Source organism: Octopus sinensis, linkage group LG26 (assembly GCF_006345805.1).
Source record: "Octopus sinensis linkage group LG26, ASM634580v1, whole genome shotgun sequence".
Classification (NCBI taxonomy): domain Eukaryota; kingdom Metazoa; phylum Mollusca; class Cephalopoda; order Octopoda; family Octopodidae; genus Octopus; species Octopus sinensis.
Genome location: NC_043022.1, coordinates 10,979,494 through 11,004,436, shown reverse-complemented (window position 1 = coordinate 11,004,436; position 24,943 = coordinate 10,979,494). Strand labels below are relative to the sequence as shown.

Here is a 24,943-nt window from a genome sequence, read left to right as displayed (position 1 = left end):
AAGATAGACTTTTCCAATCTGTATTAAATTCATTACATAAAGGAGAGATAAACTCTTCTTGACTATTTTGCATTAGATGTGCTACAGGCAGAAAAGAAGGATTCTTCAAGCTGCTGTTGTATATTATTTTCACTTAAAAAAGTAAAAATGGCCTCTTCTAGACAACTTTGTTATCAGATACACTACATGAAAAAACATACAAAAAAACATTCCCTGAAACATTATACATACATCTGCTACTGTTATTTTACCAAATGTCAACTCTGATTAAGACCTATGATCAAATGTCAATTCTGATTAAGAAGACCTATGATCAAAGACATTCTAACCATGACACTCACCATTTTATTCAGATAATGGTGTATCCAAGGCTACAATATTCAATGTGTTTCTCCTTTTCTTAATATGGTATGGTGAGATTTGAGGGAGATTTGGCTGCTATTTTGAATAAGTTGAGTAACCTAGAAAAAGCCTCTGTTGTGTCACGGTGGTGACTGAGTAATGCACTATATGGAGACAGAGGTATTTAGTAATATCTGTGTGATACACTTTATTGAAGAAGGTTCAGTGACATGATGCTTTGCAGCACATTCAATACCATTAACGCAGTTATGTTTTATGGCCAACAGAGAACTGAAGAGGAGGCAACAGGAAAATTCTTGCAAAATCATTGAAAAGATTTTAATAGAAGAAAAGCTAAGAAAGAAATCAATGCAGAAACCTAAACCACCAACTACTTGTCTCTATATGAAGGTAAATAAAAAAATAAATTTGTCCATTTTTTTTTTATTCACTAGGAATCTATTAATGCATGGTTATTTGTTGTTGTTGTTGTTGTATAATCCCAGATCAGTTGTGATCTGACAGCCATGTGGTACATAGCTAATCAGCTGGACAATTACATACAAACTACATGTTTATTATTCCAGTTATACTATGCCTGTGCCAAACTTAGAACCATGCTATACATTCCAACATTCACTGACATGCTGCCATGAGAGCCTTCAAAACTAAATACATATCACTATGTACTTTTGTTTGATTGTTTTTTAACTGTTTTAGCCATCTTTTCCTAGGCCTTACTGGAACATTAAATTGTAAGGAAAAATGTGACTGTGCCACTGTCCTGATATGTTGCATGTTCTCCAGTCTCTAGTTTATTACTGTAAAAATTTTGTTGTTTATTTAACTCCAGGTCAGCCTTGATCAAATTTATCAAAGGCATGCTAACCATGACCAATTCCTTTTTCAGATTCAATGCCTCCCAGATAATATCTAACATGTGCCAGTGGCATGTAAAAAACACCATTCGACCATGACCAATCCCAGTGCCTCCTGACTAGCACCTGTGCCAATGGCACATAAAAAGTACCATTCAAGTGTGGCCAATGCCAGTGCCACCAGGCTGGCATGTAAAAAGCACCCACTGCACTCAGAGTGGTTGGTGTTAAGAAGGGCATCCAGCTGTAGAAACCATGCCAAACAGATTGGAGCCTGGTGCAGCCTCCCAGTGTACCAGTTCTCAGTCAAACCATCAAACCATCAGCATGGAAAGCGAACATTAAATGATGATGATGTCTTCCTTTTGAGTCAACAGAACATGATTTGAGGGAGATTTGGCTGCATTTCTCACAAATCAATAACTACATAGAGGCTTTCCCATAATCTTTCTTCACAACTCTTGTTGTGGATTAGCCCTACATCAACCCTGATTGAATAGACCTATGACAAATGCATTCCATTCGTGTCCCTCCAGCCTTATTTGTAGTTATTGCTTAACCACAGATCAACGCTGGTTAAACATATTTACAATCAAAGGTGTTTCAACAGTAACCATCCCATCTTGATTTCAAACATAATGTATCTAAAACCACATTATCTATCAATGTGTCCTTCCTTTTCAAGAAAGTATGGTGTAGTTTGGAAGATATTTGCCTGCTATATCTCATATATCAAGCAATCAGATAAAATTCCCTCTTTGGCTCTATAATGAATGTTGTTCTCTTGAGTCCAAGACCAACCCTCATTGAACAGACCTATAATAAAAAACATTCCATCCATGACTATTCTGACCTTCGCTAGAAACATTACATGTTTAAGACTACCTTATCTAACATGTCCGTCCCCTTTGAAGTTAGTAGGTTAAAATGTAAGGGATATCTGGCTGTTAAGATAGGTTATAATTTAGGCAAATACTTGAGTATATATTGATGATCCTCTTTTGTTTATTTTCTAGCAAAGGAAAAATGTTATTCCACTGTTACAGAAAGTCAATTTTCTAGATGCCATCAATGATGTGGAAAAACCATCTCCACATCTTCCAAAGATAGACATTAAAACATCTTCAATCTGTAAGTAATCTTCTCTTATTAAACTGCCTTCTCTGTTACTAAGTAGCCCCCCATTGATAACCTGTCTGCCGTTGTTGTTATCCACTCTTTTATTGAGAAAAATTACTCCTTAACTATCTCTGATATATTCTTTTATCTGTAAATACCTACCATAGAGATATACAATTCACAGCTGTAAGTATGAGCTGGTATCAAAAAGTTCCCAGACTAATTCTGTAGCATGCCAACAGATTGCAGCACACACTTGCATGCACAGTGAGAGCTAGCAGTGACCTTCATGAGGCAGTGTGCCAAGAGACATTGCTGTGTTTACTTTGTAAGTTGTGAAATTTGTGTTTTTGTGATCACATTTGTATGTTGTAGTCTATGATTTTTGTCATGGACAAGAACACAGAGCCAACATAAAACTTTTTGTGTTAAACTTGGGAAGTCTGCTACAGAGACATTGAGAATGCTTTGGTAAGCTTACGGTGACAAAGCAATGGGTCATATGCAATGTTTCAAGTAGCATAAGGGCTTCAAAAGTGGAAGAATGTTCCTGGAAGACAACGAGCAATGTGGAAAATCTGCCACAAGTTGGCATGCTACAGAATTAGTCGGGGAACTTTTTGATACCAGCTCATACTTATAGCTGTGAATTGTATCTCCCTTACATTACACATCCAGCAAAGCATACTAGCTTCATTCCTCTCTAACCTTTGCATGTCCTCTTCATTCAAGGCCCACATCTCACTACCATGTAGAATTGCTGTTCATGTACATGCATCGTACAAGCTTCCTTTCATTCAAAGAGAGAAACCTTTCATAACCAACAGAGATGAAAGCTCTCTGAATTCACTCCATCCTATTCTTATTTTAGCTATTACACTCTCTTTGCATCTTCCTTCACAACTAATTTGGTCCTCTACATAGCAGAAATTATCTACAACCTCTAATGAGCCACCAGGGCATTTGAGAAAATCAATTTCCCTAGCCTCTGTGGTTTTAGGGATCCTGTACATCTTCAACATACGAATACTACTATCTCTGATAACCTTCCTATTATTCCACCGGGTACACTATATGAAGTTTTTGCCTACACAATTCCTACAAATCAAGCAAAGCCACCTACCTGAAGTGGGTAGGGTCTTGTCTGTTTTCTGACTTACTAGGACCTTGGTTTTTGTTGGATTAACCATAAGGCCCTTGAATTCCAGGTTTTACTTCTACACCAGGAATTTCTCTTCTAGCTCTGATATGGAATCTACTATGAGGGCAAGATCATCATATACACACACACATACACACACGTTGACATACATTCATATCTATCTACATGCATACACTGCCTTCTGCTAAATTTCCTTTTGTTACTCGTTAAAATTAATGAATATTGCTCTTATCTCTGTTCATGTTGAAGATGAAGATGAAACCAATTTAGCTGTGCCAGAGTTTGATGGGCTTTGGAAAGAACATGATTTTCTCAAGAAAACTAATGCATTACCTGAGGAGCAAATTGGTTTTGAAAATAGATCAACAAAAGTAAGATATAGAAATATGTTTCATGTTATGACATTATTGTTCGTTTTGGGGTATCAGTGTGGGTGGCTTTAATCTTATGTTTTTTTTTTTGTAGCTGTTGATGTGTAGTGTCCGGGTTAGCTCAATTTTGATTGATCGATATCATGGTATCCACTGATTAAGTAAAGCATTGCAGTGAAATAAGAAAATTGTATGAGCATGTCTTGGTGATAATGGGAGTGGAGTGATTATGGAGGTTGATAGAGGGTGGGTGATGGTAATGGTGTGGGGAGACTTGTCGTGAGAATGATGTGTGGAATGGGAAGTAAAAGCAGGGCACCAGATTGTAAGCCTTAAAGCATTTAGTTTTCTTCCTCTACTGTTCTGAGCTCAAATTCCACTGAGTTCAACCTTGATTTTCATCTCTCTCTAATGAGAATAAAATTAATTCTGTTGTCATTTAGCTCTGTGTCAGCTCTGATTGATCAAAACTACAAAGGCATTCTCATCATGAATACAATGTTTCTCTTCTTTTTTTTTCCTCTCCCCTTCCCCAGGGATCTAGGACTGCATTATCCAGTACATCCTTTCTTTATATATATATCTCTGGTTATTGAATATCAGAGTAGTAAGACCAATAGAGTTTTATGCTTATCATAAGAATCAATATATTACTTTTGCTTCTTGTTCTTCACTGTTAATTTTGCTTGGCTAAACAGACTGTATTTAAATATATGAAGTGTGAATAGCCTGATATAAAAGCCAGTTTAAATCGAGCTTTAATTTAGTAAAAGTTCTCCTTCCATCTTTAGGCAGAGCTGTAGAGACAGTAGTTTACAACACTATTTACAGCAGCAATACCAGACCATAATTGCAGCTTCTGTGGAGGTCCAAATATTTGTATTGTTATTATAAACATAATTTACATAAAATTATTATCCTTTTATGCATCTCCCAATAAAAATATAAAATACTTATGTACAATATTACCAAAAAAATTTCAGTATTTTAATTGTAATCATTTAACAGAAAATAGACAAGTGTAATCATGTTTTTTAATAGGGTTTTTTAATGCAAACATAGCAATGTAGCTCAAAGCCTGCAGATTGTTTATTAGTTTGTGGTGATTGAGCAAATTGCTGTGGAGCTGTATTATTATGAGCCAGCGTAGATAAGTCAATGTTATTTTCAGGAATATTGATACCTTCAGTTGGATCACTGTCATCATACCTAACCTGAATCTTATCTGAGGTATGTCCTGATGCTGGAGAAGAGCCTCTTGTTGCTACAATAACTTCTCAACTCCTGGGGAAATGAATGTGAGCATAATGGAGATTTAAATCTATTAATTTAATATCTTGGACTACAGGGTCATCTTTGTTATTGGTATACCTTCTCAACAAAACTTTTCCAGTCAAGTAATGTCAGGTTATCATTTTCATTTAGCATTTTTTCAAGAAAGGCAAAGAGACATACCAAATGATAATTCTATTTTGCCATGAGAAAGAAAAGACGTTTACTATTTCAGACAGAACTCTTTCTCTGACAAAGAGTACTGACTGAAATGTTAAACTTCTCTTCCTTGTAGCAAAACAATTTATTCTACTTTGCAAACCATTTTTTAAAAACAAATATAAAAAGATATGTCTAGCGTAAAAGCCTTTTATTTATATATATTTTATTGCAGGAAAACATAAAGAAGACTCTCTCAAAGGCAGACATTCCAAGTGACAAATCTCCAGAAACAGTCACTACTGCTTTTCATGGAAAACCAGATGTTATTCATTTCAAGGTAAGAGTTAAGTGTTAATTTATGTTGTAAAGATATATGTGGTTGTTTAACATGTGTTGTTGATAACGAAGTTTTGGATGTTAGTGTTTTCTGTAATATATTATTAGTGTCAGTTTATAGTGTAGTATGATGCATCTTGTTTAGCTTTAAGAGATTTTCTTTATGTGTTCAAGTGCTCCATACTGGATGTGATTTGTGTACTTTTAGTAGAGGTAATGCACAATGTGTCTGTTGCCTTGCATTTCTGTTTGTATTCATCAAAAACTTGGTCTCTTTGCAGTCTGTTGTCAATTTATGCTTGTTTTATTCTGTTGATTTCACTATGTAAATGCTATCCTCAAGAATAATTTTACCAACGACATTTTGTAGCTATGTATCATCATCATCATCGTTTAATGTCCGCTTTCCATGCTAGCATGGGTCGGATGGTTTGACCAGGGATTAGGCATAGTTTTCTATGGATGGTGCTTTTTTACATGCCACCGGCACACTATCTCTGTATAGATACATGAAGTTGTTTATGCTAAAATATTCAGATATTATATGATGGCATCTTTGGGTATTTTCACTTGTGGGGGAATTTCACGTATACACACATCAAATTTCCTATTTTTCTACAGGATATTGAAGTTGGCAAAAGCTATAGAAAAAGGACAGTGATCACCAATGTGTCCAGTAACGTAAATTATATAAGATACAGTCATGTGACATCAAAAATGAAAGACTTTGTTGATATTGAGTAAGTAAACATCTCTATTCTTCTTTTGATGTAGTTGTAAAATGGCTGTGTTGATTATGGCTATGAACTTTCTTTTACATTACTCAGACCAGTGGTTTTCAACCAGTCTTTTGTTTGTGGACCCCTTTCGTTCCTATTTTACTCCATTGGGCCCCCATGGCCATTTGAAGTTTTAAAAATTTCTATTATATTTTTGTAATTAAATATCATTAGGAACTGTATAAAAAAAATTGTTTAAATATTTTGTGCATTGTAGAAATATGCCTGATTTATTGCTCATAATCTTTAACAATTAACTCTTATATGGGACCCCAAGGGTCATGTGGATCTCCATTGAGAACCACTGGCTTAGACAGAGGAGGAAGGTCAATGTCAAGGGCCCTTTACAGGGCCTTGAAGGTTTAGGATGCATAGGAAGAAAAGTAGAAGTGTGCTTTACTAAAGTCACCCAACAGCCAGATGGTGATAGATTTAGCCTGACACTCAAGAAATACAACTAAATTAAAACATTTAAAAATATAATTTAGTATAAAAAATATTTTCAAAACTTATAGTAAATATGAATTTTCCCATTGAAATGGAAGTTATATATGTTCAATGTCTAAATGTCTGAGATGCTTTATTGAGGGCATACTTTTAATTTTTTGGTCTCTTAATCTCATATTCAAGGATGGAAAATACCACCACAGTCATCATCATCATTCTTTATCTATCTTTCTCTGTTCACATGGATTAGATTGGTCTCATGATGTCCTATCACATGATGTGGTCTGCTACATGCATTACAGAAACAAAACCATTAACTTTGTTGTGTACATCTTTCAGTGTTGATGAGGTGCATCATATGAAGCTTATTAGTACTGGCAAGTTAGCTTATGTGAGAGGACTAAAGAGTCCTCTTTACATTATATCAGCTTTTATTCAAACATACTATATTCCCGGTGTGTAGTCTGCAGTGTGGCTTATACATACCATTTTGTGGCATGGTTTATATTGTCTAATGTTTTTACCATCAATCGTCATACAGCATGTATAGGATGCACTTTATGATGCTACCAGCATTAGAGGTTTTGTCCCATGTGGAAAGATTAAAAAGTCCCCTTCCCTTTACTGTGTATCACTTTTATATCCATTAAAGTTAAAAATTCAAAGAAATTACAATCCGATTGACTGTGTTGACAGATCTTACATGTTGAGTCTCATAGCCTGCTAGAAATATTAACGAAATATCCCTGAAATTGCACAACTTTACATTTCATCCTTTCAGGATTAATAACATAAAGTAACAGGTGAGTATTGAGTTGATTTTTGATTGACCGTACTCCAATTCACAAGCATTGATCATCCTAAGGCTTGCCCAAGTGGGATGAAACCCTAAATTCTGAACCACACAGAATGCCAATGTCTAAAATCCAGCATGGCTACAGTTCAAAAACTGAAAGTAGTAAAAGAATAAATGAGTAAATGATTAAATACTTTCTGCAGTTTACAGTCTTATTATCTTTCCAATATCAATAAAATGAATACCAGTATATATACTGTGCATTAATCAACTATATTCCCTTTCTTTTGAATTTTGTAACCTTGTGCCACAAAAAATGTTATTGTGGTTGCTTTTAGTGTTTAACCTCAGATTATATCTGATCATGCAAACTTATTATGAAAGGCATTCCAACCATGATCATCCATCATTTTATATATATAAGAGAGATAATATTGTCCTTTTCTTAAATACTAGGGTATTGTGCTTTGAGATGATATTTAGCTGCTATTTCTAATTGATTAAACAACCACATAAAGGGACCCTCTGCTTTATAATTGTGATTTTAATGGTAAAGCCAAGGCAGAAGCACTGTAGTGCTACTGAACATTTGGAGTTCTTTAGTTGTGTGTATCTATCTGTGTTCTGAATTCAAATCCTATGGCAATCAATTTTGCTCTGTGTATTTCTAATATCATAAAAAAGTTCCAGCCAATCAAGTCTTTTTTTTTCTTTCTTTTTTTTTAGATTTCACCCACCAGGCCTTTTGTCTCCTGGGATGGCTTGTGAACTATTTGTCACCTTTAAACCTTTGGTAAGATTTGTTTATTGTCAAAAACTTATTGCACTTACTTATAGTAAATTGTCAGCATTAATTACTGTAATACTAATTAACTAACTCATAATTTTGTATACAAAATTTTGCATCCTTACTTATCAAATCAACTTAGCATACTAACTTAATATACTACCTTATTAATGAGGTTCTTTAGTCAATCTACTGTTTGGGGGCTATTTGCTCAATTTTTTTTTCTTTTGGCTTCATCACATGAGAAAAAGACGCCTGTCTGTGCTAGACAACATGTGGATACAGGTATAGCTGGGTATTTAATAAGTTCACTTTGTAACCATGTTGTTTCAGGTTTAATCCTACTGCACAAAACTTAAATGCCTTCTATTATAGCTTTAGATTGATCAAAACTTGATAAAGGAAATCTTAGATTGTCATCTTTCTTTCCTCCCACCAGTTATGAAGGCCCTGAGAAGGGTCAAGGTGCTGCTCTTTCTCCTTTTACTAAACTTCACATATATATATATATATATATATATGTTTACGGCCATATCACATTTTAAAGCACCGGTTCTTGTCCGATCACCGAAGTTAAGCAAAATCGAGCCTAGTTAGTACTTAGATGGGTGACCGCTTGGGAAACCTAGGTGCTGTAAACATGAAGTGGAGGCGCAATGGACCAGTGATTAGAGTAGCGGACTCATGGTCATAGGATCGTGGTTTCGATTCCCAGACCGGGCGTTGTGAGTGTTTATTGAGCGGAAACACCTAAAGCTCTACGAGGCTCCGGCAGCGGGTAGTGGCAATCCCTGCTGTACTCTTTTGCCACAACTTTCTCTCACTCTTTCTTCTGTTGGCCTGCTCGCTTAGCCAGCGGGGTGACGTAATTTGAAGGCTAAAACAATGCAAAGCGCATTGTGACCAGCGATGTGTAGCAACATCAGATAGCCTGGTCGGTCACGGTGATCACAGTATATATATATATATTGCCAGAGGATTTGGTACCCATTCTTGACAAAAAGATAAAGTGAAGTACCAAGGAAGAAGTATATTCCAAAATAGACAAAAAAAACCCTGCAGTTGATTTGAACTGAAAATGTTAAGTGATTTGACACCCTAACTACTTAGCCATTTGATTTGTTTTTATGTCTTTCACCAGTCTTCCAATTAAACAAGAAAAGACTGAAAGTTAAAATCAGTCCTACACATCATGAATGTACACTGCTCTGTTCCACACAACTAACACACTTTTAATCCACTAAAGAAAATCTATGAATATTACAGCTTGTTATTCATATCAGACTTTTGTGTCAGGTCATGATAAACCATTAGTTTTCCTGATATTATACTCAATAAAGATTGAAATCTGGATAAAATTTGTATGTATATAGGGGAATTAATTTGACATTTTGGGACTGTTCTTTGTGTTGAATGAGAAAACAATTATTTTACACTTCTCTCAAATGAAGAGATAATCTTGAAACATCAGATTCTTCTTCCAGTGGCATACAGAGTTATCCAAACTCAAGAATATAAGTTTTTTTTTTTTTTCATAAGCTCCGTTTCTTTTGTACTAATGTATAGTCCTTGCTTGTCAGCTAAACCAAAACATAACAGGAGAAGTGAACCTTGAAACAAAGACTGGAACATTTCAGATATTCTTAAAAACTTCCATAAAGACATGTGAGGTAAACTTCTTTTTTTTTCACTTTTTATGAAATTTCAATCAGCTAATGTGTATGAAGGTTTATATTATTATCTGTTGTTCTTATCACCTTCATTGCCATCATTCTTAGTATCATCATTATCATTTATACAGTTCACTACAACACATGTATAGCTATACTAACACAGCTGTTGGTGGTCTGCACAGACAGTTTTATTATTGTAAGATATTGTATTGTTGAATGTGTAATTGTATATGTACTGATATGTTGATATCAAACAATACATTTTCAGCATTTAATTCAGTCTTCTAATGTTTTGAGTTCGAATCTTACCAAAGGTGATTCTGACTTACTGCCTTCCTAAGCAAACAAGGTAGAGAGCATTAAAATCAATAACATGACTGTAATGGAGTTGACTCAATCAAATGCGCTTCTTCCTAACAGGTTAGAGAGTGATCAGTCATCTGCTAGATTCACTCAACTATACCCCTGAACAGAGTAGTGTAGGAAGTGATAAAATCAGTACTTGTTATGTATTAATTCAATCAACTATACTCCTTCCTTATTGAATAGAGTAGAAAGTGATAGTACCAGCTACATACTAACATTGACTCAATCCTCTACACTCCCCAGTACACAGGAAAGACTAGAGAAAGATAAATCAATTACAGTTTTGTACTGGAGTTTACTCGGTCAATTATACTCCTCATCTTTTTCAATGTGAAAAAGAAACCAATAGTGGTTTGATGAAGAGTCAATGAAGGGCAACATGAAGAGACTCAACCTCATGAAGGACATCACAAAGGACCAAAATAACTGGTCAGATACTATGCTGGAAAAGATTTGCCCAAGTATGGAAAAACAGATATAAAAATGATGATGATAATGATGCTTCTGACAACAGTGGCCAACATAACGTGGGCAATAAGCAAAGGCACTTAACATTAAAAAAAAAAAACTATTCACAACCTTTATTTTGTCACAAAGTTATTTTGTTGTTTGTCTATGTATTATATTTTGTCTTTTATTTGTAATAATTTATGACTTTTTTCAGCTGAAGATTAACACATCAACTGTGGACTTTGGCCAAACTGTTATTGAAGAGATCCTTAAGAAAAGCATCCACTTAGAGAATGATGGAGCTTTGGGTACAAATTATACCTTCATTTGTAAGTGTCTATACCACAGAACATTTTGGAGTACACTATCATCATCATCATCATCACATCTGTTTTCTGTGACAGAATGATTTGAATGAGTCACCACGGTTCATGTCTTATTTATTGTAATGGCAAGACAAAGGTTCACACACACACACACATATATGATGGGCTTCTTTCAGTTTCCATCTACCAAATCCACTCACAAGACTTTGGTTGGCTTGGGGCTATAGTAGAAGACACTTGCCCAAGATGCCATGCAGTGAGACTGAATCTGGAACCACATGGTTGGGAAACCAGCTTCTCAGCCATACAGCTTTGCCTGCACCTACATATAGGTATATGTATGTGTATTTGTGAATATACTCAAATGCCAATATTTTACTTGTTGCTGTTTGAAAGATGCTAACATTGACATTTCTAGTTGTTGTCATAACTAGGCACTCTGCACTTCCAAAGACTTGTGTAAAATATTCTTTTCTACTCTAGACACAAGGCCCGAAATTTTGGGGGAGGGGGCCAGTCGATTATATTGACCCCAGTATGCAACTGGTGCTTAATTTATCAACCCTGAAAGGATGAAAGGTAAAGTTGACCTCGGCGGAATTTGAACTCAGAACTTAAACACAGACGAAATGCCGCTAAGCATTTCACCCGGTGTGCTAACGTTTCTGCCAGCTCACTGCCTTACTTGTGTGAAATATTGAGAAAATCCATTATTCAAAAAACAAGTAAGGGTTGACAACAGAAAGATTGTTGTCTGGCTATAAAATTGATCCTCAAAATCAATTCCCATTTAAACCATGCTTGTATAGAGAAACAGATATTAAATGAATGAACAAGCAAATTAATAATAATAAACAAACAATTTAATGGCTTAACTAACTACCCAGCCGTATTATATCAACAGCAAGTCTAGTGTTTGTTTCTTTGTGCTTTCATGCTTATCTGAAGCAAATATTGTGGCAGTCGTTTGGGGCTGTGGGTTTACTTTCACATACCCGATCCACTTGGTTACATCTGCTGTATCAGATAAGATTGCATACATTATTAAGTATTTCATTTCGCACCATTTAAAACAATTTTACTGTGTTTCTGTTTGTTGTTATCTCATATTCCATGAAAAAAAAAAAACTTAACAAAAAGGCATTTGTCTGAAATAGAAGTATCAGTGTTGTAAGATTCTCTTTTCAACAAAAGTAAATTATTCAACCTTAATTTTATTATTATTATTATTAATATTATTATCATCATTATTATTATTATTGTTATTATTATTATTGTTATTATCATCATTATTATCATTATTATTATTATTATTATTATTATTATTGTTATTATTGTTGTTATTATTATTATTAATATTATTGTTATTATTATTGTTGTTATTATTATTATTGTTGTTATTATTAGGTGGCAAGCTGGCAGAATCGTTGGCATGCTGAATAAAATGTTTAGTGACATTTTGTCTGTCTTTAAGTTCTGAGTTCAAATGTTGCCAACTTCAACTTTGCTTTTCATCTTTCTAGGGTCAGTGAAACAAGTACCATTTGAGCACTGGGGTTGATGTAATCGACTGGCCTCTTCCCTTCAAAATTTCAGGCCTTGTGCCTATAGTAGAAAGCAGAGACATAGCCAGGTTCTCAAGTCAGAGGGTGTGAGCACATAAAAAAAATGGTGCCATGACACATACCAAACAATTTGTAACTCATTCTCCTTATATTATGCAAAATATTTCTTTATTTACAAGTTATTGTATTCTGCATTCATTAATTTCATGTTTCATTTACAATGTCATTTGTTATTATGTATGAAACTTACAACTACTGACATAGGTAACTTAAGAGTTAAAATAAACTGTTGAGAGGCACCAATTTTGAAAAACTGGCTTGGAAAGAGCAGTTGCTCCCCTTGCTCTCCAATAGGCTACGCCACTGGTAGAAAGGCTTATCAATATTATTATTCTTTAAGGCGGTGAGCTGGCAGAAATGTTAGCATGCCAGATGAAATGCTTAGTGGTATTTCATCTGTCTTTACATTCTGAGTTCAAATTCTGCCGAGGTCGACTTTACCTTTCATCCCTTCAGGGTCGATAAATTAAGTACCAGTTGTGTACTGGGATCGATCTAATCAACTGGCTCCCTCCCCAAAAATTCTGGACCTTGTGCCTAGAGCAGAAAATAATATTGAAATGTGTGTGTGTGTGAAGAATTTATCATGTATGATATTTGCACAACTCTTATTCATCTTTGGTCAAACATCTGGTCACTCTGAGCGATTTCTTTTAGTTTATTTTTTGTTTCATTCATGCAAATTACCTTTAGACCATAAATGACTTCTGTGAAATTGCGTGGCTTAGTGATTAATGTATTCAGCTCATGATTGTAAAGTTTGTGAGTTTTTTTCCTTGTGGCATCTTGTGTCCTTGAGCAAGACACTTCATTTCATGTTGCTCCAGTCCACTCAGCTGGTAAAAATGGGTTGTGCCTATAATTCAAAGGGCCAGCCTTGTCACATTCTGTATCACACTGAATCTCCCTGAGAAGTAATTGAAGAGTACATGTGCCTATGAAGTGTTCTGCCTCTTGCGTGTTAATTTCATGAGCAGACTGTTCCATTGACTGGATCAACTGGAGCACTCATCATCATAACCAAGTGTCAGTTAAATGTGTTCTACTCTTTTTTTCTGTATAAGTATCTGCTGATGATAAAGTAGAGCAATTGATGTGCTGATGATGCCTATTGAGGTAGAAAAATGTGTCCACAGCTGACTTCTTGTCTTCAAAGAGTCAGACTGTCTTTTAGATAGTATGTCAGTTATGGAGAAAATTCTTGATTCTTAAGATCTTGTCCTATTTGGAGTATGTAATAATTACTACAAAGCTCACCCTCTCTGAAAGCAGAGAAAATTTTAATAAATCAACAAGTTCTGTTGTATTTTATCTAATATACATCCTTATTTGTCTCTGTTGCTCAAATATCTCTATCTATGGGTATATATCTTTGTGTGTGTGTAAAAGGAATTATGTGGAGAATATTTCTGTTTCATATTTTTAGGCAACATTTACAAGACCACTTAGCTGTCTGGCATATAGTTGCTCAACACACTCCAACCCCAGATGTTCTATCTCCTGTTTCATCCTTTGCTTTCACTACAACACAAGCCTCTGTTTCTCAGAACTGTTTAGTCTCATGAACCTAATTTCAGAGCAAAATAAAATACGTATGGTTATGACTCAGTATATTTGTTATCTAAACCAAAGAAACATTATTTTTGTTTAAAAAAAAAAAATGGATGATCATGTTCATTTTTTAGTTAAACAATGAACATATCTTGTTTCCCTATGATGAGTAACCAGCTATTATTATAAGCAATTTTTCTCAGACAATTTTTCTCAGCTACAAAATTTACATTCTTGACACACACAAGCAAACCCCCTCTTAAAATTCTCAAATACCTTAAATTCAATACTGTGTCAGCAATATATTCAACTCAATAGAAATAATTGTTTTAAATGAAATAACTCACTCCAATTTGCTTTCATATCAGAGCAAAGATCAGTAGCTAATGGCTAAGGAGATGTAGTAAATCTTCACTAACCCTTGACCTTGCCAAGTGAGAACAAACATCTATTTGTAAGGTTGGTGTTGGTACGTAAAATACTTAGCTGTGAGAGGGAGGGGGAAATCAGGTTGGAGATATCAACTGTGACCATGCTTTTATATTTAATTCTATGAAAGAAAAAGATTCCTCACCCTTAATGTTCATACTGATCGTCATTGCTGTCATTTGGCCTTTAAATAAACTTGTATAATTTATGTCAGAGAATTTACACTGCAGCTTTGTAAAGAAAATACTTTCCTCTTCTTATGTAAGGAATTTTGTTAATGTATAAAATATATATGTGTGTGTGTGACACATGTATGTGTACAAGAGTATTATGTTAATATATACATATTACACACATACAAAGATTCATATACACATTCACTATTTTCAATTATTTTCTTGCTTCCCAACCACATTGTTCTGGGTTCAGTCCCACTGTGTGACACCTTCAGCGAGTGTCTTCTACGACAGCCTTAGGCTAACCAAAGACTTGTTAATGGATTTGGTAAATTGAAACTAAAACACACACACACATATCAGGTTGAGTAAAAAGTAACATTTTGAACCATGAAGAAATGGTACCAGATTTTTGCAGAGTTTTGAATTTTTTTTAAACATTTTTTTTTGCAATTGTCTGATAATACAGACATAGACTTACCCAAATGCATCAATAAATTAACATTGATATTTTTTACACAATCATCTGAAAGGGAGCTGTCAAAGCACAATATTCAAGCAATTTTGCTATTCAACTTCATAAAAGGATGTAAAGCAGCTGAAACTAATTGTGACATCAATGAAACATTTAATGAGGAAATGACCAGTGAGTAGTCAGCTCAAAAATGGTTTAAACGATTTTCCAGCAGAAACCTCAGCCTTAAAGATTGTGAGTGTAGTGGACGCCCATCTGTTATAGATGACGGTCAATTAAGGATGATCATTGAGAAGGATCCACATAGAACCACTTGAGAGCTGGCAAAAGAACTTCAAGTTAGTCAAAAAAACTGCTTGCAACCATTTGCATGCAACTGGAAAATAAAAATAGCTCAACAAATGGGTACCACACAGTTTGAATGAAAATCAGAAAATGCACAGATATGAAATTTGCTCATCACTTCTTCTCCATAACCAGACTGATCCATTTCTCAAACGTATTATAATTTGCAATAAAAAGTGGATTCTGTACAATAATAAAAAGCATTCTTTGCAGAATTGTGCTGGAGAAGAAGACCCATCAAGGCAAGCAAAATCGCAGTCATGGCAGATACCGGTGTCATGCAAATGGCACCCCTTCCAGTGGCACATAAAAGCACCCATTATACTCTTGCGGTGGTTGGCATAAGGAAGGGTATGCAGCCATAGAAAACCATGCCAATCAGACTGGAGTCTGGTGCAGCCTACCAGCTTACCAGCCCTGGTCAAACCATCTAACCCATGCCAGCATGGACAACAGACGTTAAATGATGATGATGATATATATATGTGTGTGTATGTATTTTTGTGTCTGTGTTTGTCCTCCACCACTACTTGACAACTGGTGTTGGTGTGTTTGCATGCCCATAACTTAGTGGTTTAGCAAAAGTGACCAATAGAATAGGTACCTAGCTTTAAAGCTGGGTACCTATTCTATTGGAAAGTGTAAATGCAAGAGACCAGTAACAGCATGGGTGAGTAAAGGGAGCAAGAGTGTAATGGTGAAAACAGTGGGAGGGAATGAGTGATAATTAGCAATGCAGTAAGAAAGGTAGAGTGATGAAGAAAAGTGTATACATAGATGTGGCTGGTTTGAACGTTAAACATCCATGCCTGATTAAATTTTGAATTAGAAATAGTTCTAATAATGTAAGCATTACTAATGTCACATACTTGATGTATGTATTTTGTTTATACTCTTACTGGCTGTGGAATTTCATCCAGGGAAAATCTTTTTAAGATGTTGAGTGTTAAAAAACAACTGAGTACCTCAAAACCAGATGAAATAAACTACTCCATAGGTAAACGAAAACAGTGGATATTGATGGGGCATTCAGCATTTTGTAAAACTTTACATCTTAGAGGGATTTTCTCTGGACAAAATTCCACAGCTAATATGTTTATAAACAAAAGGCATACATTAAGTATATGACATCAGTAAACTATACTTGGTAAATATGCAAATATTAATCAGATCTGTCAATATTTATACTTTTTTCTATTTTCCAGCTGAGAAAATGTTTTTAAAGACTAAGGTAGGGGTATCACTATCATCTCCCTTTTCTCTGTTTTTACATCATTACATGCAATTTCCAACAAGTTTTCCTGTATGTGTGTTCACGTTATATATGTTTACTATTTTGCTGTGTCTGGAGAGGGTCATTCTTTTTTGGTGCCTTTTTATTTGACACACTCACCAGTTCAGTTTCCACTCATTTACTTCTTTACTTTTTCCAAAATTTCCATTGCATCTTGTCCGTTATCCAAGCTGCATTCTTTTTGTTTGTACACAAGTCTGTGGGTCAGTGTGTGTGTGTGCATACACATATGTATGTATTTATTTATGTATGTGTGTGTGTGTATGTATGTATGTATGTGTATGTATATATGTGTGTGTACGTTTGTATGTATGTGTGTGTGTGCATCTCTGTCTCTGTGTGTGCATGCTTGAGTGTGTCTGTGTATGGGGTTTTGTGACTATGTATATGTGTCTTTTATGTACGGATGTGTGTCTTCATATGTGTCCTTGTGTGAAGTGTGCATGTGTGTATATGGTCATGTATTTCAGTCTTCATTTGTGTATGTGTGGTTGTTTGTTCATATAACCTATGTACCTATCTATCTGTTTACATTCATATCCATTTACCCATATGCATATATATATATATATATACCCATATACACACACACACATACACGTCTACACAACAGCCTACTAACTATTCTACTTGTGTGTGTGTGTGTGTGTGTGTGTATATATATATATAGAGAGATGAAAATGGTAAGACAACAAAAGAAAGAAAGAGACCTTGATATTATGTAAATAGAGGAATTTACCTGTAAATGTAATATGTGACAATTATTCGGTAGCCATGATAAAACTCCGAGTTTTGGATGCCAAGGTGGAAATCCATGCTGCCATCTCTTCAGTTATCCGACCATCGGAAAAAAGCTATAAAAAATGACCCCCTTTTCCGTGTTGTAAAAGAAAGCTTACCATCTCATGCGCTTAATCAGGTCTGTAATTTTCTCCAAAATTTTCGTAGAGTATAGTTCCCTTGATGGTATAGGTATGTTTCTCATAGAATAATCGATGTAATAGGCATCCATATTGAAATCTTCTGCGGGGTAGAGTCCTCAACCGATGTCTGGCAATTTTCAAAAATAAGCTGTATTTGATTAGTGGCATTTTCCATATCAAGCATACTATCATGATTATTGACATTATGGTCCATCTTGCTACTTATACTATTTGTACTATTACTACTGTTAAGGAATTTTAATTTTTCTCTATATCCTGCCTTCTCTAATGCAAAATGATAAAAGTCCTCATTTAGTTTAAATACTTCCTTGTTCACTGAGAGTTTATTAATTCGGATTGATATATTTTCTACTATTGATCAGGTTATACTTTTTGGGTGATTGCTATTTTTATGAATGTATCTAAGCTTTGTATTAGGTTTATAATAAGGCCTGTGTATACCTGTACTTAGATCTAAATTAACATCAAGAAAGTTAACTGAGTTATGTTCCTCTTCTATAGATAATGGGAGTCCTATGTTTTTAAAGAATCTAAAAAATGTTTTCCTATATTTTTCTGTCTTGGCTTGAGGGGTTAAACAGTGAAAAGTACATCATCCCTTATATATATATATATATATATATATATATATACACACACACTCTCTCTCTCACACACATACACAAAACTACCTCATACCTATCTTTATTTTAATGTCTGTTTTTATATAGAAAGATGAACACTTTTCAAAAGAATCTTATGCAAGATCCTCTGATGATCAGCAAAGTAAGTCCTAATATCTCCTACTCTATTTATTTATTCATTTTTCATGAGGATTATGTCGTATTTATTGAGATCAAATCCATGGATAATGATTAAGGACACCTGCTCTGAACAATTCCCTTTTACCCTAATTCTTTACATGTACATATTTACTTGGGGATTCTTGCATCTCTGCTTCAGCAATTCTGATAAAGGATCTGCTTTTTAATGGTTCTAATCCCACTGCACAGCATTTGGGGCAAGCGTCATCAATCATAGCATAAGGCTAATCAAAACCTTCTGAGTAAAATTTTGTAAATGGAAACTGTATGGTAGTTGGAGAGACTAGCATTGTTCCTGGATGGTTGGCTCAGTCACATACTTTAACATCACTACCATCATCTGGCCCCTGAGTTGTCTTTAACAGATTACTATCTGTTGCAAACAATCAAGCCATATTTCTGGTCTTCAGATAATTTACCCACTTTGTTTAAACTGGTGTTGCAGGTTTTGAGTAAGCCACAAGAGTTGCTTTCCTTCCTCTGACTAATCTATTAAAGCATAAAAAATCTACACTAAGGCTGAGGAAGCTTCTGTTTAGGAGGCCAGAATAAGACTGACAGTGCTCAAGCGTTGCCATTAGTTGAGTGCTGCTCCCACAACCAGAATGGTGATCCTCCATACACACAGACGTCCTGGTCTGCATCAGAGAAGGATTACTTGACTGACTGGCATTAAATCACTAAAAACATACTTCATCCTTAACCCACAGTTGTGCTGTCTCCTCTCTCTGATTATCTTTGGCTACTATGATGGCCTCACAAAAAACATTAAATTAGGATTTAAAAATCCAATAAAATTCTTCATTTCATCAGTTCCTGTGCTGTAACTGCTCTAGCAGAACTGACCTAGGACTACTCAACAACAGATTTAAAACATCTCTATCAACATAAACATACAGTTGTATGCATAAGTTTCCAGTATAACTGTGCTGTTCTAAGTTCACACCTTTTGTTTGGCATCTTGAACAAATCTTTTCCTATAGCCGTGGTTGACCAATACTTTGAGAGTAGAATGTGATTCATGTATTCTGGGCAGAAGTTCATGATATATATATGTGTGTGTATCTTTTGACAAAATATGTCAACAGAAAATATAATCATTGTGAAAACTAATAAACCAGTGCTTTTCAAGATGAATCCCCAGTGAAATTTATTTTTTCCAAGTCACACCGATAATATTGTAACTGACTAGCCATTGTCAATGCAGTGAAATAGCAATTGTCCCATTTGAGACCCATAATCAAAAATGTTAGTGTTCACAAAATATGATATAAAATAAAATAAATATTTTTTGTTTTTCAACCTGTGACTATTCAACAACAATAAAAAGTTCTAAATTTTTTCTTTTTGTATGTCTTTTTCTCAAAGTTTCTAGTAACATAGAGCAGGAAGAATCCTTAGACGACATGGATGAAGAGGATATTGACATTTCAGTTGGGAAAGAAAGTTCTGGTTATATTGGTCCTTATTCTAGTGTAAAGTTAGAAATTGTGTGGCACCCAAAACTACCTGGTCCTCTGAGAACTAATTACATCTTCAGCTTCTCTGATTCAAGTTTAGAAACGGCAAGTAGAAAATAAAGATATAAAAGTTTTGTTGTATATGTCTATGTATATCTAAGTATGTCTGCACATGTTTATTTAGACATATCTAGATATATTAATTAAATACCATAAAGCATGATAATGAAACAGTTTAGTTTGTAAAAACATATTTAATATTTAAAACATATCTGTATGTCTGTATGCTTAAAACAAACATTTATCTATAGAATATACTGGACTTACATTCTTGCATATTTTCAGAGAGTTACTTAACTGTTAATGTAGCAATTTAAGATTCCCCTATCATGATTTGATGAAGATAACATTAAACTACCACTAATAAACAAATTATATATCATGCAGTCACTGACAAGGATGTGACAAATGCTAAAGTACCAAAAGATATTCTTGGCATAACCACAATATTATTGTTTTATATCAAAACTAAAATATATTTTAAACATATAAATGTTATTAACATTAAATATGTTCACATGTTCTGAACTGTTTGACCATCTTCATCTATCTCCATCATCATAATTTTGGTTTCAGGTTCTTTTAATGGTTTTAATTGATGTAAGGCACTACCATCATTATCATTTCAAAATTGCAGGGTTTTTTTTTTCTGGTTTACCTTAAATTCTATCTGTGCTTTCTTTCTATCACTCTCTGAAAATAAGTCAAGGTAGAACAGAGATTAAATGCACTGATTTTCATTTAGTCTTTGTATTTGATATCATAAAGGGCAGTGAAGGACAGAACTGGTAGAATGACAGACAAAAATACTGCACAGTTAGTTATGTCTCCTTGTCTTCAGAGTTCAAATCCCATCAGGATCAAGACAGGGTCTCTGAAACAAGTGTCAAAGAAGTATTTCATTCAGTTATATCAACTGCACTCTCCCAAAAAATTTGATAGAAATGATTATTATTGTGAAAAATAATGTCTTATGTTATTAAGCAATCAAACCCTATAACATATTGGACTATCATCAGTCTTTTTGTGAACGCTTGTGGTTAATTAAAAAAAAGCAGCAGTAGTAGTAGTTAAGAAGTTCACTTCTGAAGTACATGGTTTAGGGTTCAGCCTCAGTGTGACAGCTTGAGTAAGTGTCTTCTACTAGAGCCTTGGGCCAATTAAAGTCATTTAAGTGGATTTAAAAAAACAAAAAACTCTCCTTCCCAAGTCATGTAGGCTCATAGGGCCAGTCTCCTGGATTCTCTGGTATATGTAATCCCCACTGAATGAGACACCACTTTGTGGCAGGAATACTCATTTTTGCCAGCTAAGTGAACAGGAGGAACATGAAATGAAATGTTTTACTCAAGAATTGCCTGGTCCAGGAATAGAGACCACAATGTTTATGATCATGAGTCCAACACCCTAACCACTAAACCAAGTACCTTACCTCCACTAAGTGAATGTTATACTTAGAAACTGAAAGAAGCTTGTTATATATAATGTGCTTGTGTGTTTGTATATATGTACCTGTACATATATGAGTGTGTTTCTGTCTCCCTGTCTTGACTTCATGTGATAGTTGTAAATGAGCATCACTGTTCTACAAATATTATCCTTCGTTTCCAGTCTTCCATGAAACTATATCCAGTCATGGGGAAATATTACTTAGCTTGGGAACAGATAAAGTTTAGTGACTGGAAGAGCATCCAGCCCTAGCAAATCTACTTCGCTGAGTTCCATCTAAGTCATGCAAACATGGGAAAGTAAGCATTGAAACAATGATTATATGTATATTAAAAGAGTGAGAGGTAGGCATGGTTATGTAGATACATCATGATCATGTGTTTACAGGTACTATCTCAATGCATAGCACCGTGGCCAAGTGTTTGCTGTTGTAGCTTTGAGCCTACGAATGACTTGTGACAGAATATAAAGAAGATAATGCAAGTGAGAGGCATCAACAACTACCTCAGCTAATGACAAAAAGAAGTTATCTTTGTCACCATTGTCGTCATAGACATCATCGTCTTCATCACCATCATTGCAACTGAGAAGTGAGGTTGAAAGGCAAAATTAACTCACTGGCAGGATGTATATTCAATACATAAGAATGTGAATATTTCAAAATATGCCAGAAGAAGAAGTAAATGTTCAGTGAAAAGATCCTAATATTTCTGTCTTCTAAATATTCAGTCTTCTAAGTAGCTCACTAATTCAATTTTAATTAAGTTAAATGTTAATTAAAAAAATATGAATCTTCTATAAATATATAGATTGCTTTGAAATTTGATACACGTACTTTTGCAAAGAATTAGCTTACAAACACACAAACATCTGTGAGATGATGTCATATGTACAGATAGATAGAGAGAGAGTTGGGTGTAAGCATATACATATGATATATATACATACTCCCAACATATATATATATTTATATATATATATACAAATGCATTTGTGTGTGAGCATGTGTATGTGTAAATACACACATAAATGCATTTGAATATGTATACATATGTCATGTGTGTATATATATTTACAATATATATAAATACTCATGTTCTGAGTTCTATTTTCCTGTTTACTCCACCAGCACTATTTACAATATAATGATAATGATGAAATATATATTTAATATACTATATATATATATAGTATATATATACCTCGTTCAGAGATTTATTATTGCTTATATATATATATATATATATATATATAAAATGTATATATAATATACACACACAGACACGCATATTTAATATAAGTATCTCTCTATATATCATCATCTCTTAACACCCATCTCCCATGCATGTTCCCACGTGCTTAAATTGTGTGTGTGTGTCTGTGTGAACATTTCAGTGTACAAACTAGAAGTAAAAGTACTTAGTACAGATATCATAAACTACTGAATAGGATGAAGGAATAATTATAATCTCAGCTTATCAACTGATGAAAGCATATACATCTGTGTAAGCGTGTCTAGTAAACATACCCTGAGGTACATAAAATTACTCTATGAAGGAGGTATCACTAAACAAACACACTCACACTCACATTTTTTGCTTCATATTTTAATTAAAAATGCACATGTATGTATATATATGTACATATATGGTATGCCATCATCTTCATTTTCATATCCACTTTTCTATGTTTGCATGGGTCTGATGATAATTGTTGAGATAGATTTTCTATGGCTAGATGCCCATCCTGCTGTCAGCCCTCAACTGTTTGAAAGCAGAATAATATTTCCCCACGACCAAGTATGTTTGCACAGAAGATTGGAAATAATGGTGATGCTCATTTACAATGTCAAGACTAGGAGACATATACATACATGTATATTTGGTAGGTTTTTTTTCACTTTCCATCTACCAAATCCATTCACAAGGCTTTGATTGTTCCAGAGCTTAGTAGAAGACACTTGACAAAAGTGCTTTGCAGTAGAATTGAACTCAAACTATGAGGTTGGGGACCAAACTTCTGAACCATACAGCCATGCCTGTGTCTAAATATATAGCAAAACAGATGAATGGGTTATCTGGTATTGCTATAATTGTTTCATTACAAGTCTTTATTGTGATATAAGTATAGTACAGTTAGGTGCGCAGTATGCACAACATCCATAAGCTCTTTATTTATCAGACTACCAAATAAACAAGCAAGTTGTGACATGTTTATTAACCCTTTAACATACAGATTACTCTGTCAAATATAATGCTTATTTATTTTCATATTGTTTTGAGTTAATTAGCTTTGAGATTTCGATGATGTGGCTGTTGTATTTTTAAAATGACATTGTAGAGTATGTGTGAGAAGTCAAATCTGGTCAGTTTGAACATAAAGCATGTAGAATATTTGAGCCAGTTATGGCCAGTTTAAATGCTTTAGGGTTAATCAGTATGTCACTCCTTGTTTGTTTATTTGGTAGCTTGATACGTTAAGAGCTGTGTAACATGTTACATTATTTTATGGCTATTGTGTATTATGCTTACATCACAATAAAGACTTGTAACGAAACAATTATAGCAATACCGAATAATCAAGTCATTGCTTTTATTGCTTTTACACCATGCTTAAGGTTTCCCTCCTCGTTGGATACTTTTGGGATTGTGGTTTACCTAACTAGAGAGAACTACTCTTCATTGATGCATCCTGTGCTATGATAATGGATCAATTGTCTGTTTTGCATCATTGTCTTGCTAATTTGTAGTGTGTTTCACTTTGATGTCTCAATCCTTTTATGGATCCCCTGTAATCAAAACTATAATACATGCCATAATCATCTTTAATGCCCATCTTCCATGCTGACATGGGGATGAATAGTTTTACAGGATTCAACCTATCCAAGGACTGTGTCATGCTTTGGCATGGTATCTTGGATATGTGTCTTCAACTGCAGCTTCAGGATAACTAATAAGTGTAAACTATGGTAAACTAAAAAGTTCAGCTGTAGAATAGAGCCTCAAGAAGCCTCATCCAACCTATGCCAACATATATATAATGCATACACACACACAGACACACTTG

At 34.5% G+C, this 24,943-nt stretch overlaps 1 protein-coding gene and 1 non-coding gene across 3 annotated transcripts in view; both read left to right on the top strand.

Annotated features, from left to right (window-relative positions):
- The window catches only part of LOC115224670 (cilia- and flagella-associated protein 74-like), a 129,343-nt gene that overhangs the window by 27,389 nt on the left and 77,011 nt on the right, over positions 1-24,943 (top strand). For both annotated transcript variants that reach the window (XR_005003893.1, XM_029795528.2), the window contains exons 9-19: positions 630-753; positions 2,237-2,351; positions 3,751-3,872; positions 5,539-5,643; positions 6,264-6,382; positions 8,391-8,457; positions 10,032-10,121; positions 11,155-11,269; positions 17,073-17,098; positions 18,816-18,870; positions 20,277-20,473. Coding sequence is in view for 1 of the 2 variants with exons in the window: in XM_029795528.2 (XP_029651388.1) it covers positions 630-753; positions 2,237-2,351; positions 3,751-3,872; positions 5,539-5,643; positions 6,264-6,382; positions 8,391-8,457; positions 10,032-10,121; positions 11,155-11,269; positions 17,073-17,098; positions 18,816-18,870; positions 20,277-20,473 (1,135 nt within the window). In the remaining variant the exon portion in view is untranslated. The remainder of the gene's footprint in view (positions 1-629; positions 754-2,236; positions 2,352-3,750; positions 3,873-5,538; positions 5,644-6,263; positions 6,383-8,390; positions 8,458-10,031; positions 10,122-11,154; positions 11,270-17,072; positions 17,099-18,815; positions 18,871-20,276; positions 20,474-24,943) is intronic.
- LOC115224922 lies at positions 8,973-9,092 on the top strand. The gene has a single exon (XR_003882903.1). It is a non-coding gene; the product is annotated as a 5S ribosomal RNA (ribosomal RNA).